The sequence below is a fragment of the Kogia breviceps genome, chromosome 1, assembly GCF_026419965.1.
Source record: "Kogia breviceps isolate mKogBre1 chromosome 1, mKogBre1 haplotype 1, whole genome shotgun sequence".
NCBI classification, from domain to species: domain Eukaryota; kingdom Metazoa; phylum Chordata; class Mammalia; order Artiodactyla; family Physeteridae; genus Kogia; species Kogia breviceps.
The window spans coordinates 568,306-585,796 of NC_081310.1; the positions used below are offsets into that span (position 1 = coordinate 568,306).

At 66.3% G+C, this 17,491-nt stretch overlaps 1 protein-coding gene across 1 annotated transcript in view; it reads right to left on the minus strand.

The window, feature by feature from the left end:
* Positions 1-3,224: 3,224 nt before the first annotated feature.
* Positions 3,225-17,491, minus strand: part of LGR6 (leucine rich repeat containing G protein-coupled receptor 6) — a 96,138-nt gene continuing 81,871 nt past the window's right edge. Inside the window, exons 8-18 of the mRNA XM_059059247.1 lie at positions 17,052-17,123; positions 16,821-16,892; positions 15,898-15,966; positions 14,901-14,972; positions 14,018-14,083; positions 13,066-13,137; positions 12,665-12,736; positions 11,446-11,571; positions 10,566-10,726; positions 7,293-7,373; positions 3,225-4,480 (exon numbers count right to left, since the gene is read on the minus strand). Of these exons, the coding sequence (XP_058915230.1) occupies positions 3,225-4,480; positions 7,293-7,373; positions 10,566-10,726; positions 11,446-11,571; positions 12,665-12,736; positions 13,066-13,137; positions 14,018-14,083; positions 14,901-14,972; positions 15,898-15,966; positions 16,821-16,892; positions 17,052-17,123 (2,119 nt within the window). The remainder of the gene's footprint in view (positions 4,481-7,292; positions 7,374-10,565; positions 10,727-11,445; positions 11,572-12,664; positions 12,737-13,065; positions 13,138-14,017; positions 14,084-14,900; positions 14,973-15,897; positions 15,967-16,820; positions 16,893-17,051; positions 17,124-17,491) is intronic.

Consider the following 17,491-nt stretch of genomic DNA (forward strand, 5'->3'; position numbering starts at 1 on the left):
AGTCGGGCGCCGGCCGGGGCAGCTCATCCAGGGGGCACAGCTTTTCCTGCAACCCAATCCGTTTCCCCCACCCTGAGACGGGGCCCACCGGACAGTCTTGGGGACGCCATCCCAGTCCGAAGAGAGGGTGGGGGAGAAGGTTCCCAGGGCAGAAAGTAGGCCAAGACAGTCAGCCAGGGACAGGAAAGCAAGCGGAGTATTGGGGTTTGCAGTGCCAGGAAGGGTCAAGGGTGCTCAGAGTTTGAGGATAGAAACCCCACGGCTCGGGCGTTCTCTCCAACCCAGTGCCAGGCGCACAAAGGCACTTAAATCTGGGTGGGCGGAGAGATCCCGATCCCCCCTCGGCTGTGCCCCGACGCCCCAGAGCCCAGGGGACAGGGCACCCTCCTCTCGCAGAGCAGCCCCCGCCCCGTGCCCACAGACCCACCAGAGAGGAGAGGAGAGGGGCCGGGGGACCCGGGGGCGTCACTGGTGCTTCTTTATGAGACGGATCCGATCGATATTCACAGCTCGGCGAGCCCGGGGCCCACCCGGGCGGGCTGCACCAGCACAGAGGCCAGAACGGGTCAGCGGTTCCACGGCCGCCGCCATCCTCGCCTACTTGGGCCTGCGGGGAACCACCATCAGTCCTCCCCACTCCCCAACCCTGGATGGGGAAAGCGGGGAAGGAGGTTCGAAGCTCGAGGTGGAGGGGGCACGGCACAGGGGAGGCCTCGCCCCCAGCCCCGAGCAGGGGTTTCCTCTCTGTGTGGGCAGAGCTGCCCGGGGTCCTCCGCTGCAGGTGGTCCGGGGAGGCGGGTGGGTACTGGGGCGTTCCACGGCGGGATCCAGCATCTCCACCGCCACAGCCGCTGGGACGGACTCTTCCGCGCGGGGACCCTCTTGGAATATGTCATCAAGCCAAGACAAAGGCATCTACGTGCATGGAATTGTTTGGCTTTTGATGTTGAGTTTAATCGACGATATACCTTTCTTCATAATCTTCTACTGATCACAACGGAGAGAGCCAAGGATTGACACACCGACTTGCAGAAAAGCCAGGCGAACACGAAGGAACTTCACTTCGCCTCTCGTGTTGGGTGAATGTACAACATCTACGAGGCTGCTAAATAATAAAACCAGTTCCTGGCAAACACCTCTCCTCCCACCAAAAGGTGGAGCCCTGGCCAGTGCCCAGCTGGTCGGGAGCAGAACACAGACAGCGGCGGGGCTGCCCTCGAGCTTGCAGCCCTGAAGCCCCAGCCCCTCCTCGTGGGAGAGGCCAATGCAGGCACGGGTCCCACGACTCCTGGGCTCCAACGCAGGGCCGTCCTCCCCGCGGCCCACCCAGCAACAGCTCCGACTCCTGGGGGACGGTGGCCACACAGGGAGGCGCCTGGACAACCTCCCAGAAGTCGAGGCTCCCAAAGTCACAACCCCTCTGCTGTCCGTCCCCGGGGCGTCTCGGAGAACTCCTTTCTCACATAGAGTCGCTGCTTCTCAGCACCAAAGTAGAGCGACCTGCTTCCACGAGAGGCTCCCGATCGACCCCGGGAGGTGGAGGGGCCGGGGTGCTCACATCACCAGCTGGCGAGTGAATCCACTACCACCGGCGGGCGCCTGCCGGGGCCGGCCCCATGCCCGGGCCCCGGCGCTCTTCTGTGGCACCAGGGCAGCACATCTGGCTTCAGAGCCTGGGAGAGGCCAGGCGACCCAGCGTGACTTAGAATGAGGCTGACAATGCGCCGGGTCCACCGCGGTGCCCACCTCGCCCCTCCAGCCCACCTGGGTGCTTCGGCGACCCCTGTGAGAACTTCCGCTTCGGAGGGAAGGGCAGGGAGACAGAGACACTGGGCCGAAGGCCGTGAAACTATCAATCGAAGGACCTTCCCGGGTCATCCTAGGAGCGGAGGCCCTAGGACGCTGGCTCAGGACCACGACAGTACCCAGGGAGCACTGGATCCCGCTGGGTCCCGGAACCGACTCCCATCCCGATGTGGCAGGTGTCGGGGTGCCCTGGACAGGTCTCACCCTCTTCCGAGCCCCGGCTCTCACGCCTCATCCTGTATTGGGGGGCAGGGAGGGGGGTGCCCTGGTAAAAAGTAAGGGAGGGGGGCCATGACAGGAAAGGCAAAAGGTCCCAGCCTATCTGGGGCGCCCAGGAGTCCCAGGCCTGGGTGACGCTTCTTGCAACCCGACACGCCACACAAACATCCCCCCAGGCGCTGGCCAGGGGCTCCCTGTGCCCCCTAGAGGGCAGGGCCTGGGGCACAGGGGGAGGACCAGGCTTGGGGCAGAAGGTGGCAGACAGAGAGCCACAGGAACCACGGGAAGGCAGCCGGGCCCGTCGTACTAGGGCGAAGTTTCCCTGGCGGCTGGGAGCCCCTCCACCTGCCCCGTGCTGGGGTCTGAGGCTGCAGCACAGGGCTGCAGCCCACTCCCCACTCTTTTCAGAGCAGGACAAGAGAAACAAGAAGGTCACATCTGGTTGACAGGGTCCAGCTCCCAGGACCGGGCCTTCAGGACTGGTGGCCTCTTGCGATGTCACCAGGTGGTGCAGAAGGGGGCCCCTGGGAGAGACGAGGGCTGCTCTGTGAGACGCCAGCAGATATTCCTCGACAACCCAACCGGCAGACCAAGACCGACCGTTCAATAGTTTGGGGAACTGGCTTAAAGCAGGTTCAACAGCTCCCGCTGCTGGGGGGCTCTCCTGCCTCTCTGCCGCACTGACGTGCCCTGAATCGCTAAGCAAGGGGCCCAACGTCCTATTTTCAGACACTTGTTTTCACAGGAGTCTTCTGAGCGGCGTGTTCAGGACCCCAGTGGGGCACGGAGCACACGTGCATCCAGTCCCGGAGCAAAAGGGGAGATGCCCTGGCCGCCCCTCCTTGGCCTCCGTGAGGCCCCCTGCCCATTGCACCTGATCCTGGACCGCTCGGGCCCCCCCCCCCACCGCCAACATCACTGTCCTCGGCTCCCCTCATTTCCCTTAAGGGACAAACGTCCAGACCTGTGGTCCTCAGCCTCAGACGCGACAGGGAAGAGGCCAGAGCAGGGCCGAGGGGAAACCAGGCCAAAGACACACGGCGGTGGCCTGGGAGAGCGGGGGGCCGGGGGCGGGGCCATCTGGCGGGGTTTATTTCACAAGCAGCGTCCTTCACGGAGGGGGCGGGAGGGGAGGGGCGTAGGGGAACGGGGAGGGGCGTAGGGGAACGGGGAGGGGCGTAGGGGAACGGGGAGGACATTTACAAGTGTGAGGCCGAGGCAGAGCCAGCCGCCTGGAAGCCCCCGGCCCCCGCCCGGCCCCCCTCCTCTGGCACGGCGCCCTCGGCCCCCGGCGGCCGTCCACCGTCCACGGCGGGTGGCCGGTTCCCAACGCGGGTTCCCTCTGGCTCCGCAAAGTGGCTGCCCTCCGGCCGGGAGCCCCCGGGCTGCTGGCAGGGGGCGAGGGTCACGGCGGTGAAGCCGCAGGTCTCCAGCCCGGGGGGCCGGCCCGCCTTGGAGGCCTCCAGGACGAGCTCCGCGCCCGAGGAGGCCACCAGGGCCTGGGTGGAGTCGCAGGAGCTCGGCTCCAGCTGGCCGGTGGCCGCCAGGGCGAGGGGCCCCGGGACCCCCGGGCAGGGCCGCAGGCGCCGCAGGTCCTCCCGGAAGTGGGGGCTGAAGAGCAGGTAGAGCAGGGGGTTGAGGCAGGCGGCCAGCGGCGGCACCAGGAGCAGCACGGACTTGACGGCCTCGGGGGTGACGGGGAAGAGGCCCAGCGCGGACGCCAGGCTCAGGAAGGCCACGGGGCAGTAGAGGAGCCCGTCGGCGAAGGCGAGACAGGCCACGTGGCGCACGGCGGCGCAGTCCCACTCGGCCTCCAGCTCGGCCCCGGGCAGGTCGCAGGAGAGCCTGACGTAGGCTGCGCCCACCGCCAGGAAGCAGGAGGCGTTCAGCATCACCAGCGCCGCGGCGAAGCCCAGGGCGGCCGGCCGGCCATCGGGCGGGGCGTACGGCAGGCAGAGCGGGGAGGTCGCGTACTCACCCACGGAGGCCAGCGGCAGGGCGGCCGCCAGCCCCGCCAGCACCAGGCAGCCCAGGGCCCCTGCGCGCAATCTGCCCGGGGCCGGCGCCTTCCCACGGGCCCGCACGCGGGCCGCGGCCACGCTGCAGTGCACGGCGGCCAGGGTCAGCAGCAGCACGGAGGCCTCGGAGCCCAGCACAGCCAGGAAGCCCGCGGCCCGGCAGCCGGGGCCCGACTCCCAGCGGGCGCCGTACTCCGCGAACCGGCCGAAGGTCAGCGCGTCCACCAAGGCGAGAAGGCCACAGGATAGGCCGGTCAGGGTGTTGGCCCCTGCGATGGCGCCCACCACGAACTTGACCGGGGGCAGGGGGCCAGGCCCGGCTGCGGACAGGCTCAGCAGCACCAGCCCGTTGCAGAGCACAGAGAGCAGCACGACGGCCCACACGGCTAGGCGGACGCCCCAGCTCTCGAAGAGGTGCTCGCAGGGCTTGAAGGGGCCTGTGGGAGAGAGGACCAGACTCTAGCCTGGGGCCCCGGGGCTGACACAGCCTCCTCCATCTGCACGGCAGCCCTGCAGGCCACCGGGAGTCTCAGGACTCCTGGTGGGTCTGGGGCAGGACCAGAGAGGACACAGAAGGAGGGCTTCCTCCACGAGCTGCAAGCGGTGGACACCAGCCCAGAACATAGAGGCACAGACATGTGAGAAACGCACACACGGTACAGATTACGGCAGCACGGACCAGCCTTGTGGAAACATGAGGCAGAGCAGCCCTCCCAACGGAGCAGCGTCCAGAAGCAAGGAAGGGACCGGCTGGCCTGGAGGGGCGGCCAGGGTAGCAGCCCTAGGGACAGGCTGGGGCCAACCCGCAGAGCGGCACCCAGGACCCTGACCTGGGGAGCCTGGCCAGGTGGGCTCTCCCTGGTTCCTCGGTCACATTTAATGCTCACAACTGGGTCAGTGTTGGGGGCAAAGCCTACTGAGAACTTCAGAGGGCAGGTGGCCCCTGGCGTTTTCCCGTCTGGTTCTGCACCGGATTGGGGGACAGCTTGGCGTTGTCCATCTCTCTCCCCAGGCCCTGTCCTCAAACCACCTTGTAACTTTGGACACCTTTGTTTCTTCATCCGTTTTGACCTTGGACTCCTGTTCTTCGATGTGCTGCTACGTGGCTTCGGGATTTGAGAGGATTTGTGACACCTATTTTTTAAACATTCTTTTTTTCTGATTACCAAATAATGTCAATTGTAGAAAAATTGGAAAACATAACATGGAAAGATGGAGACTGCTTATGACCCCACTCCGTGGACTCATCCTTTTGCTATGTTTTCTATCAGTTTTAAGAAATACATATAGGTTTTTTTAAACTAAATTGGGCTTTACTGTATATAGTTTCTCATTCCCTCTCTTTTTTAAAATTTATTTGGCTGCGTTGGGTCTTCGTTGTGGTGCGCAAGCTTCTCGTTGCGGTGGCTTCTCTTGTCGCGGAGCACGGGCTTCAGTAGTTGTGGCACGTGGGCTCAGCAGCTGTGGCTTGCGGGCTCTAGAGCGCAGGCTCAGTAGTTGTGGCGCACGGGCTTCATTGCTCCGCGGCATGTGGGATCTTCCCGGACCAGGGACTGAACCCTTGTGGCCTGCATTGGCAGGTGGATTCTTAACCATTGCACCACCAGGGAAGTCCCATAGTTTCTTATTCTCTTCTTTAAGTTAAAGTTTTATCATGCACACTTTCCCATATTGTTATATTACCGAAAAACATGATTTAGGTGTCTGTGCAGTGAATATGGGCGCACCGGAATTTATTTGGCGATACGCATGTGCTATTGTAAAAAAGAGTGCAAGGTGGATTTTGTCTTTTGGAGCTTCCCCTTTTACGTCATCGCTGCTGATCACCGGTTTTCAGAGGCCGCGTGAACACGCACCTGCCCCTCCAGGTGCGCGGGCGCGCTTGCCGCTGCGGGCACTAGAGGGCGCGCTAGAGCCGCGAAGCGCGGGGCGCGTGTGCCGCGGGGCCTGGGCGGGGCTGGAGAGCTGGTGAGAGGGTCGCTGTCCACAGCCCTCCACTCGCCCGACGGTTCCCGGCCCGGCTCCCGTGGCCGCTGCTGCCTCCGGGGCGGCCTGGGGGCTTCACGCTAAACACAGAGGCTGGGCTGGACCAAAGGGGAATTTTCTTTGTTTCTTGACATCAAGATGGATTTAGGGGAGGCTGGAGGCGGCTTCCTCAGCCAGTGCTGGAAGGAGCCCCCGGGACACCCGGTGTTTTACGCCCTGGAGAGCTTTACCAACGAGAGATGGCACCCCTCCTGGGATGGAGTGGGGAGGGGTGGAGAAGAGGGGTGGAGAAGGGGGCCTTGCAGGGTGCTGCCCCTGCTTGAACTCTGCGGGTCTCAGACGAGCCAGCCCCGCACCCGCGCCCGGAGCACTGGGGTCTCTTCACTGAGCGAAATTTCCTCCTGGCTGTGTCACCTCTGGCGATCCGTAAATGTCGCTCTGACTCCCCTCCGCTCCCCCTCTCCCGCTCCCCCCAAAGCAGCCACCGAAGGGGGACGACAGCCCCTCCCCCAGGAATGACCAGAAGAGGCTGAACTCACAGAAGAGCGGGGGCCCCTGAGACGGAGCAGGACGCTGTGGTCCTCCCCACTCCCACGTCCCCCGCCCGCCTCTGGTCGGTTTTAACCAAAGAATAAGTTTCAACCAGAGAAGTGAGAAAATACAGAAGCAAAGGAAATAGCCAAACAGGATTAAATAATAATAGTCACTGAGCAAAGTCAAGGACCTTCAGTCCCTCCTCAAGGGCTATAGATAATATTCTGAGCCATGTCCTGTGAGCTGTTTACTTTGTAGATACTGAAACCCCTGCCAGCTGCGAGAAGTCAACTACATGATGACCGGGCTGTAGCCATGACCTAAGCTGCCACAATTCTGAGAACCGGCCTCAAGAAATGGGAACAAACCGACCCTGGAACTGAAACCGAACTGTACTTAAAACTATCAAGATGACGCTGGTCAGACCACCGATGACCTATTCCAAGATGACCGTCAGAGCTGCCTGTGCTGTTTCTGCACGGAGCCCCCTCCCTCCGTCTGTAAAAGCTCTTGCCCGCTGATTGTCAGTGGGGGCGGTCGGCCTTTAGGCAGGCGTCCACCCTCCGCCCCGCCCCCCTCCACTTGCTGGCATCCAAAGTAAAGCAAACTTTCCTTTCCACCGACCTTGTCTCTCGAGTATTGGCTTTCGAAAGGCGAGCGGCTGGACCCCACTTTCCGTAACGCTCCTTCCCAGTACCTGCCCTCCCCACCCCGAGGCACCGCTCTCACCCGGCACAGGGCTGCACTGGACGGTGGGGTGTGGCCTGGGGTCCTCCATCTCCAGCTGGAGCTCGTCCGGGTCCACATCATCTGCGGGGAGACCAGAAACTGGCTCAGACCCTGGTCTGGGTGTGGGTCAAGCCCCACCTTTCTCCAAAACCCCACCCCTCTGAGATGTTGTCCCGACTCGGCTGCTGGGCACGGGGCCTCCCATCGGCCCTGCACAAACGTTTCCACCCTCGGGGGCAAACCTCTGGTCGGCTCCCCGTTATCCATCCGCCTGTGGCCCTCTACACCTAAGACCTGCTCTTCCCACGTCCCCCCAGGCAGCTGCACAGAGTCAGGGGAGCCAGCCCGCCGCTGCGACTCCGTGTCCAGCTGGGAGCCCTCCACACTGCACAGGACAGAGCGGCGAGCGGGGTGCGCTCGGAGGAGGTGGACCAGGGACGGTGACGACAGCCGAGCCGCCGGGGGTGCTGGACTCGGGGAAGGCAGGGCGAGGGGAGGAACGCCGTCCCGCAGGCATCGTTACAGCCCGACGTGCTGATGGCCCCAGACGGCAGAACCAGCATCAACAGACGGGTCACAGAAGGAAGCAAATCGTGAGCCAGAGGGAGAAGCCCTGGCTCTTCCTACGCAAGGAAGCTCCCACCATCAGAGCGTCCAACCAAGAGGTCACGGGTGCTGAGCGCAGTATCCTGTGCTGGGCGTCGGGCACAGGCGGGGGGCACGTGGGGTGGACGAGACGCGGCCCTGCTCTCGAGGAGCCGCGGGCACGTACGCCGCAGCCACGAGGAGGTCGCCTGGCGCCAGGGCTGGGGCTCCCCCCCGCTCTCATCCTCCAGGCCCCGCACCCGAGGGGTCCTCATGCTCCCCATCTCACTGGCGCTGCTCACGGCCGCAGGAGGCGGGCGGCCCAGGCATCATCAGCAGGCGAGGAAAGCGAAGCCCTTGCCTTGGGTCTCACAGCCAGCGAGCGACAGGGCGGAACTCAGACGGGAGCCTCGCTGGGCCGCAGAGCCAAGGTGGGGGAGGGGAGACGGGTGGGGGAGCTTTACAGACGCACGCGGTGTGCGTGACTGGAGAGACTGGAGCAGGAAGTCTCCAGTGTGAGAAGGGCGCTTCTCTACTGCGTTAGCAGATAGACTAGATCATCTCTAACCATCCTTCCAATTCTAAGTCTAGGCTCTGCGATTCTCTTAGTCTGAGAAAATAGGATTAGAAAGGCAAATCCCTTGTTAAAGAAACTCCAAAACGGGTTTGAATCAAATGGCATTATTTTCCTTATTCGCTCTTGTGCTGTTTCTTAAACCAGGGCCTGCAATCTCCAGGGGGGTGGACATCTCAGGGGCCATACATTCTTTAAGAATATTGAAATGATAAATGATAACCCAACCAGTTTATAAAGACGAAGCTCTCTTTTGCAGCGATAATTCGTCATCGGAAGATCCCCCTCGAGGCTTGTGGGATCTTAGTTCCCCGACCAGGGATCGAACCCCTGGCAGTGAGAGCGCCAAGTCCTAACCACGGGACTGCCAGGGAGTTCCTGGAAAGTTTCTGGAGTTGGGTTGGGGTAGGCGGGTACTTTCTGGAGTTGGGTTGGGGTAGGAGGCTTCTGGGTGGACTGGGGGAAACTGCCTCTCCTGGAAGGTCAGGGAGCCGGGCCAGCAGGCTCTCTGCCACATACAGGCCAGGCCCGGGCAGGTGACCGGTTGTCACACTTGTCCCCGCCTTCAGCTCACGTCTGCTTGCTGTGTGGAGGGTAAACAGTTCAGCTGGGAGCTTTCCCTGGAGGCAGGGAGGCCCTGTAGAGCTGCCCATGGCCTGGGCTCTGTTGGGTGGGCAGGGGGCCGGGCTGCGCCCACAGCCTAGCATTCCGTCCCTCGCCACCTTTCCCGCTCTATAGAACGGAGCTCAGCAGTGCTTGGAAATCAAAATGCACGGGTGAGACGCAAGAGCTGAGGCCCGCGGACTCGGTCTGAGGCTGTAAGGCCACAGCCGAAGCGCTAAGGGCCGCTCTCCCCCGAGGGGGACGTGGCATGTGGCTGCAGCCGCGGCCCTGGCACCTCCTAGGCTCAGCAGCTCCTCAGGAAGGGGGGCCCTGCCCCGGTGCCGTGATGGCAGTGGCCACCCACCATCCCTATGCCCCGTGGTTCTCCCAGACTCTGGCCTGGTGGAGTTTCACTTCCAGGAAGGAAGGTTTGCACTCCTCCTTCCATCCCTGCGGAGTGGACGGCAGACACCCAGACCGCCCCGGGGGCAGCTGCTGCCCCTGCCGGGCCTCAACCTCTCCCGGGAGGGCTCCAGTCCCCTTTGCCGGCCCGCGGCGGCCTCCTGGGCTTCCAGCTACACTCCCGCGTGTCCAGCCAGAGGCCCCTCCCTGAGTAGCCTCCGTGGAGCGAGGGCACGCGTTTCTGTCCGTGGGACCCCCAACGCTCCCGACGGCCTGTGGGGCACGAACGCCGCTCCCAGTTTACGGATGAGAAACGGAGGCTCCGCAAGGCCTTGTCCGCGGTGACCCAACCCGTGAGCGGTCTGGCGGAGTGAGAACCTGGGTCCGTCTACACTGGCGTGAACGTTCTTACGTGTTCGGATCTCATCTTTCTGCCTAGCTTCTACACGGACACATTGTGAAGAAGGACTTCGAGACTGAAGGGAAACCCCGGAGTCGGGGCCCGTCCCCTCCCCCCAATCCTGCCTGCGCCCTGCGACAGGGGGCAGGCCACGAAGACCCCTCTGCCCTGCTTCAGAGACCCCAGCCGGTAGGTATTCCCGTGGCCCCCCCGAGAGGCCCCCGGGCTCCAGGGCCTCTGAAGTCCCTGGTGAGGCGGTGGGGCAGACGGCGGGGGCAGCAGTGACCCCGAGCTGCTCCTTTGGCTCTGAGACACAGCGCGAGAGGCCTCTTCCAGAAGCAGCTTCAATTTCATTGATTCAGCCTGACCCCGCCCGGCTCGGGCGCATTGGAAAACGCCGTCTGCTCCAAGAACGCCCGCTGCAGGGCTCGCGGGGGGTGGGGGGGGCGCCGTGGAGGAGCTGCGGCCCTCGAGGCCCACTGGGACAGGGCACTGGGACAGGGCTGTCCCGTGAGCCACGGCCTGGGGGGCGCGCTGGGGGCCACAGAGAGCTCGGCAGCAGGGAGGCGTGCCTGCCGTCAAGGGCAGCGCCGCCCTCGTCTCCCCGGGCCTGGGGGGCAGGTGTGAACGGGGGCAGCCCCTGCCGGCTCCCCTCGGGGCCCTGCGCCTCCTCCCTCACGGCCCCCCCAGGGCCCCCAGGGTCACTCACAGCGGCTCTCGGCCGGCCCGGCAAGGAGGCCCGGGGGCCTTTGGGGAGCGTCGCGGTCGTCGGGGTGAGGGCCCCGGGGCGCCCGTCGGCCCAAGGCCTTGAAGAAGCCGGGGCAGACGCTGTAGGGGCAGCACTGGTAGGCGTAGGGCACCTCCAGGGTCCTGGGGGGCGGGGGGAGACGGCCACCGTAGCCACGGTCAGGGGCCCGGCAGCCCGCACCTGCCCTCCGGCCCCCGAGCGCCCCGCTGGCCGCCTGCCAGGCTTCTTCCGAAGGGCCGCAGCCTCCCCCGCCCGCACCCAGAGGCCCGAGCCGGGCTCCGACGGGCAGCAGCCAGGCCCCGCAGCCTGGGAGCTCGGCCCCTCCGGGCGGGCTTCCTCTTCCCCTCGCGAGGACACGGGGGTCTCCGGCCCTCTTCACCCTCGCCCTCCGCGAGGCCCGCGCCCCGTGCCTCTGGGCACGTCAGAGCTGGGTCGGCGCCCAGCGGGTGAGGCCGCGCCCCCGGTGCTTTGCGGCAGACACACTGTGGGCCGCACGGGGGGAAGGAGGCCTGGGGTCCTCGGCACCAGCACGGGCCGAGCGGCTGTTCTCTACTCATCGGCCCCCCAGGCTCGGCCCCGATTCCAGGCCCGGAAGCTGCCCCAGTAGGCAGGGGGCCTGCCCACCATCTTACCTCTGTCCTCGCCGGGGTCCCCCAGGGCTGGGACTGGGAGAGGGAAACGCTACGCGGGGACGAGGAGGAAGGGGCCCTCCCCACTCAGGCTTGGCCAGACTCTGGGCCTCCAGGCTTTTCTCGGGGTGAGGCCCTGGGCTCTCTCCTGCCCCTCCCGGCCTGGCCACTGCCCTGAGGCACCTCTGTAGGTGTGGGCACGGAAGCCTCACCTCAGTTTGGGGAAGCTGTCCTGGGGGAAGGCCTGGGACAGAGCCCGGTTCCCCCTGAGCTTCAGGTGCACCAGGCCCCCAAGCCCGGCCAGGGGTAGCGTGGTCAGCTGGTTGTCCGTCAGGTCCCTAGGACAGGGGACGGTCAGGGTCACTGGCAGGCAGGGGGTGGCTGGAGGCAGACTGTGCTGAAGGCGTGGCCGGTGCGCCCGGGACGGGAGGCGGAGGAGAGGAGGGAAGGAAGGCTCGGCAGGAAGGAGCATGGGTGCCGGGCAGAGGCGGCAGGGTTGCCAGGGCTCCTCGGGGGGCCTCGGGGGCCGACTACACGGTGCTGTGGGAGGTGACGCCACGCGGTCCCGGCCCCTGGGTAACACAGCCGCTCAGCCACGGCCGCGGGGCCCCATCTGAGCCCCACCGGAGTCCCTGTCCGCCCCGCCAGGCCACCCGCCTGCCGTGCCGGCCCCCGGCCCCCTGCTCTTCTGAGGACGCGGAGGCCAGAGCTGGGATGGCACAGCGCGGCCGTCTGGCCACACGCAGGGGTTTGGTCACCCGTCCTGTTCCAGAGCCAGCTTTGCAGCCAGCGGGGGAGATGCACACGGCTCCCCCTGGAGAAATATCAGAAGCAGCCGGGCCTCCAAACCAGCCAGCGCGGCCGCAGGCTGGCAGTGTGGAGACGGCCTGGGCTGGACGTCAGGGCCCGGGCCCCGCCACCAGCTCCGCCTGAAGCTGAGGCGTGTCGCAGGTCTGCCCGAGCCTTGGTGGCCTCATCTTTCAAAGGGATAAAAATACCCATCCAACCGACGTGGCGGGAGCTGAGCGAACGGGCGGAAGCAGAGGTGAGAGAGTGGCCTGGAGCCCAGAGGGCAGGAGCAGCCACCTCCCGCGGGCCAGGGAGAGCCGCAGAGGCGCGGGTCAGGGCTGCGCGGTCCCCGGTGGACGCGCCTTCAGGACGCAGTGGAGACCACGCACCGCTGTGTGCGGCGGTGACTTGGGGATCCGGCTGCGCGTGGCGCTGCAGAGCTGCAGGGGCGGCTCCTGCTCACCAGGCCCCACGTCTGTCCAGGGGACTGGGGATGCTGGTTAGGCTGGAGCCGCCTCCCCAGTATGTGTGGCCGACACCCACGCGTGTCCCTCCCCCGGGCCGGGCCCTCCTGCCCCCGCTGGGCAGCCCACAGGCCCACGGCGCCCCAGCACCCAGGAGAAGAGGGCAGTGGACACTTACAGCTTGACCAGGGAGCGCAGGGTCGCGAAGGCCTCGGGGTGGATGGACCGGATGGCGTTCCAGCTCAGGTCCCTACGGGCAGAGGACGTGACAGGAGGGGACAGTGACACATGGAGGACCCCTCGTTCTTACCCTGGGGCACCGACACATGTGCCATGGTGTGGGCGTGCAGGGAGGCTGCCCTCCCCGGGTGCTGGGGGTCCCCACGGGGCGCAGGCGTGCAGGGAGGCTGCCCTCCCCGGGTGCTGGGGGTCCCCATGGGGCGCAGGCGTGCAGGGAGGTCCCCCCAGGTGCTAGGGGTCCCCACGGGGCGCAGGCGTGCAGGGAGGGTCCCCCTGGGTGCTGGGGGTCCCCACAGGGCACTGGCGCGCAGGGAGGGTCCCCCCACCCTAGGTACTCACAGGGCCTGCAGGGAGGTCAGCTGGCGGAAGGTGTCAGCTCTGATTTCCCAGATGCGGTTGTGCTGGAGGCCACTAGGGCAGCGAGAGGCTGGATGAGCCCAGGGGCCCAGACACTGCCCCCACCATGACCCCCCCCCACTGGGAGGAAGAAAGGACCCAGCCCGCAGAATCACCAGAATTAAAGGGAGCATGGGGGACGTGGCCGCCTTGGGTAAGTGGGTCAGGACACAAAGCTACAAAGCCGTCCCTGTGGCCCCAAAGGGAGTGAGCTTCCAGGGCTCCCACCGGCCCTGGCTCCCGGCCCAGCTGGCCTCACTCCTCGGGCCTCCACACCCTAGTCCAGCAGCAGAGGCTGCCCAGCCCCCGGCGGCCCCAGACGGGCCCAAGCCTGGAGGCAGAGCTCGGCACACTGGCGTCTGAGCGGGAGACGCGGACTCCGGGCCTCGGCAAAGGCGCAGACCCTCCTTCCTTCAGCGTCGAGGCACCAGGACAGGCCCTCACACCCCCGACCCTGCCTGGTCCCAGGGCGCAGACACGGAAGGGCCGGAGGCCCTGTCACTTGGGGAAGCGGGAGCTCGGAGAATGTGTGAAGTGGTCTCGGTCCCCGTGGAACGTGCAGCCCAGGTTTCCCTGCCGGACACGACTGTGCCCGTGCGTGTGTGCTTATGGAAACCGAGAGCCCGGGCACTTCCGGTCCCCCACGGCCACCCCATGTCCAGCCCACCTACCCCTCCGCTGGCCCTAATCTCTGTCATGTTTCCTGCTGCCTTGACCCCCAAGGAGCCGCCTCGAGACCCCTTTTGGGCACCATCTCCCGCACTGTCACTAGGAGTCGCGGCCCCTCCCGGCCGCCGCCAAGCTCCCAGCCCTGACCTCGGGGTCAGCAAGCCCAGGGAGGGGAAGGTCAGAGTGCGTGCTGACCCCACCCTCTGTCCCAGTGCCCCAGACTCACATCTCCTCCAGCTTCTGACACCCGGGCAGGCTGGGCAGCCTCTCGATGCGGTTGTGAGACAGCTCCCTGGGGAGAGAGGGCCGGGCTGGTGAGGGGAGCTGGGCCTCAGGGCCACGGCTGTGGACCTCCTCATCCCGGGCACGTCCCTCCGGCTCCCCGCTGGGCCCGGATGGGGCTGCCTCATCCATATGAAGGCCCAGGGGACCCTAGGAGGGCCCCGGGGGTCAGGGAGCAGGAGGGGAGAGGGGCACGACAGGGCCACCCTGGGACGAGCCAGCTGGCCGAGGCTGCCCAGGCGGCACCACTGCCGCAGTACGGAGCCGACGCCCCTAGGGGTCCCCAGGCCCAGGCCCTCATCCAGCTGAGGCTCACGGAGGGGACAGGACCTGCCCACGGACACGCAGCCTGTCGCCGGCAGGCTGGACACCCGGCCGTGCACATCTTGAGCCAGGGCTGTGGTCCGTGGTGAGCACGTCAGACCCGAGTGAGACTCGGGGGAGAGGAAACTCCCTGCTCCTCGTGGGACACTTAAGCTCCTCTGTGGCCCCTGTGTAGACTCGGGTAACCTATCAGAGCCACGCTGGGGGGACCTACGACGTGCCGGGCGCTTCCAACCCTCCTAAATGAGCCCACGTTTTGCAGATGAGAAACCGGAGCTCAGAGACACAAAGGGGGAGCCGGGCTTCACCGGTGGGAAATGGCAGAGTTCGGCCTCAGCCCCGGGTCTGACTTCGAAGAGCGAGGCTTTTCCCCGAATGGGAGAGGGCAGCCCAGTCCCTCCCGAGCACGTCTCAGCCCAGGCTGCCTCTCTCCAGGAAGAGAGTGACCAGCGGACGGAGGCCAGAGGACCCTTGCCAGGCGGGAGGGCGTGGGAGGCACTCACAGCACACGGAGCCCGGGCAGCTGCTGGCACATCCCCGGGGGCAGCCGCCGGAGGCCCGCGTGGGTCAGGCTCCTGCAGGGAGAACGGAGCGGGGCTGGCACCGACCCGGGCCCTGCCGTCCCCCAGCCCCTCCCCACGCCTCCCCTCTGGCCCGACGCTGACGTGGGAGCACAGAGCTGACAAGAGGGAAGTGGGGGGCATGGGGCGGGGGGCTGCGGGGAGAGAGAGAGAGGAGGTGGGTTGGGGTGGACGGAGGGGCACGGCCGGGCACCGCCTGGCAGGCGGTCCTGCAGCCAGACCCTCCCGCCCTCCCCTTCACGTCACCCCACGTCTCCTGGTGTCACGAGCAACACGGGGGCCGAACCCTCTTCTGCTCCTCGTAGGGGAGGGGGGCCACGCGCAGGCCGTGGATGGAAACTCCAGCCCCGGTGGGGCCCTGGGAACCAAGCCCAGAGCCCGTGCCCTGCACCCCGGGCAGGGAGGGTGCCGGGGCACCCGGGCCGGGGGCAGTGGGCTGCGAGCGGGCTGCGGAGCGGCCGGCCTTGGGACGGGCGCTCCGGGAGGACGTGAAGCCAAGGTCGTCCCCGGGGAGCCGCTACGTCCCTCGCGGAAGACCTTCCAGCCCTGGGTGTTCGCAGGACTCTTCTGCTCTTTCACAGTGACTCGAGGGCCCGCTGTGCCCTCGCCCCGCGCCCCAGGACAGAGTGGAAAGCAGGAGGCACGGGAGGCGGGTGACGCAGCCCTCCTGCCGCGCCCGGGTCCTCCGTGCACCTCGGCTCGCGGCTGGGATCTCCGAGAAACTCCAGGCTGGGAAAGCGGGAGGGGCAGCCCCTCCCCTGGACCCCCTGCCAGCCCGGCGGGAGCGGCCACGGGCCCCGGGGCCGAGCCGGGCAGCCTCCGGACCAGGCTGGAAGCCCAGCAGAAGGCCAGACAACGGGGACCAGAGTCTGGGGGCTCCGGGGGGTGACGGGGGATTGGGGGGCCAGCGTCCACTCACAGTATCTCCAGACTGGTGGTGCCTTTGAGATCTGGGAAGCCCTGGATGTCTGTGGCACCATTCAGAGATCTGGAGATAGAGCACCGGGTGCTAAGGGGGTCAGCCCTCAGGGACCACCCCCAGGGACCGCATCTTCTGGGGACACCGTCCTTCCCCGACCTCCCTCCAGTGACCCCAGCTGCTCAGGCCCTGGTGGAGGCTGGACGCCTAGCAGGCTCCAGGGTGCCATTTCCTAGGTCAGCTCCACCCAGCCTGGCGCAGACAGAGCCCGTCACCTGGCCCCGAGCCACCGGGCCACCCAGCCACCCAGGCCCAGTGTGCACAAAACACAGGCAGGGACCGCGGGACACGCCCCGTTTGAAAGGCAACGGCTTGAGTGCTTCCGGAAAGGTGTCTGTCTGCTGGGGTTGCTCGCCGGAGCCGGGAAGCGGGTCTCCCCTAAGTGTCACCTGCCGGAGTTTCCCCCAGCGGTCACCCCACCTCGGGGGACCACGCGGGCCTGCACGCGACACGAGCCCAGCAGGATGGGTGCCGCCGGGTCCCGAGGGTGCTGGGCTCGGGCGAGCGGGAGAGCCTGGGGTCTGGGGATGAAACACACGGACGGCGCCGGCCTCAGGGGTGAGAATGGGGTGCACAGGAAGGTGGAGCTTGCACCCCAGAAGACTCAGGGGTGCCCCTGTGCTGCTGCGTGTAGAGCGTCACCTGCAGGAGGTTTTGTGACGACGTTGCACTTGGGATGGGAATCGAAAGAGCGGGAGATGAGGAGGCCTTTGGGTGTCCAAGAGCCACAGGGTGCAGCTCCGGGGGCCCCGGAGAACCACCTGGTCAGGTTGCTGCTCCTTCAGCCACGTGAGCCGACCCTGACTTGGCGGGACTGGCGGGCGGGGGGCGGTGCCAGAGGGCAGGGGGAGGCGCCAACTCACAGGGTGCGCAGCCGGGGCAGGTACCGGAACGCCGACCTCCCCACGAACTGGATCGGGTTGGCATAGAAGTGGCTGCAGGAGAGACACCGAAGCCCTTCACTCGCCCTCCCGGCCGGACCGAGGCAGGCGTCTGCTCTCCCCTCTCCGCGAGACGAGCGCGCAGGGAGCCCCTCTCCAGTTCCGCCTGCCAACCCCGTCCTCCCGCAGCGCGCGTCAGGGGCGGGGACTCACACCGTCTGCAGCAGAGGGTTCCCCAGGAAGGCCCCCTCGGGGATGGCCTTGATGTTGTTGTTATGGAAACCCCTGGGGGGTGACACGGGCGTCAGGAGGATGCGGAGAGCCTGTGCACGGGGACAGGGGACCCCAGGACGCTCTCCAACAGCCGGGCGGGAAGGCCGTGGGCCCCAAGGGACATCAGCGTGGGGACCCCGGTTCCGCATCTGCCTGTGACTTTCCCTCTTCGCTCAGCGATCCGCGGAAAGGAGCGAGGGTGGGCCCGGGCAGAGGGGACTGCGAGAGGCTCTCGGGGAACAGGCTGGGCCCAGACCCCAAGGAGGGCCGAACCCTGGAGGTCCCCGGGAGGGGGCTGAGGGAGGAGGAGCTCGACAAACAGGGGCCCCCGGAGGAGAAGCGGTCCCCAGAAGGAGCCAGGCTTGGCCTCAAGGCCCTGA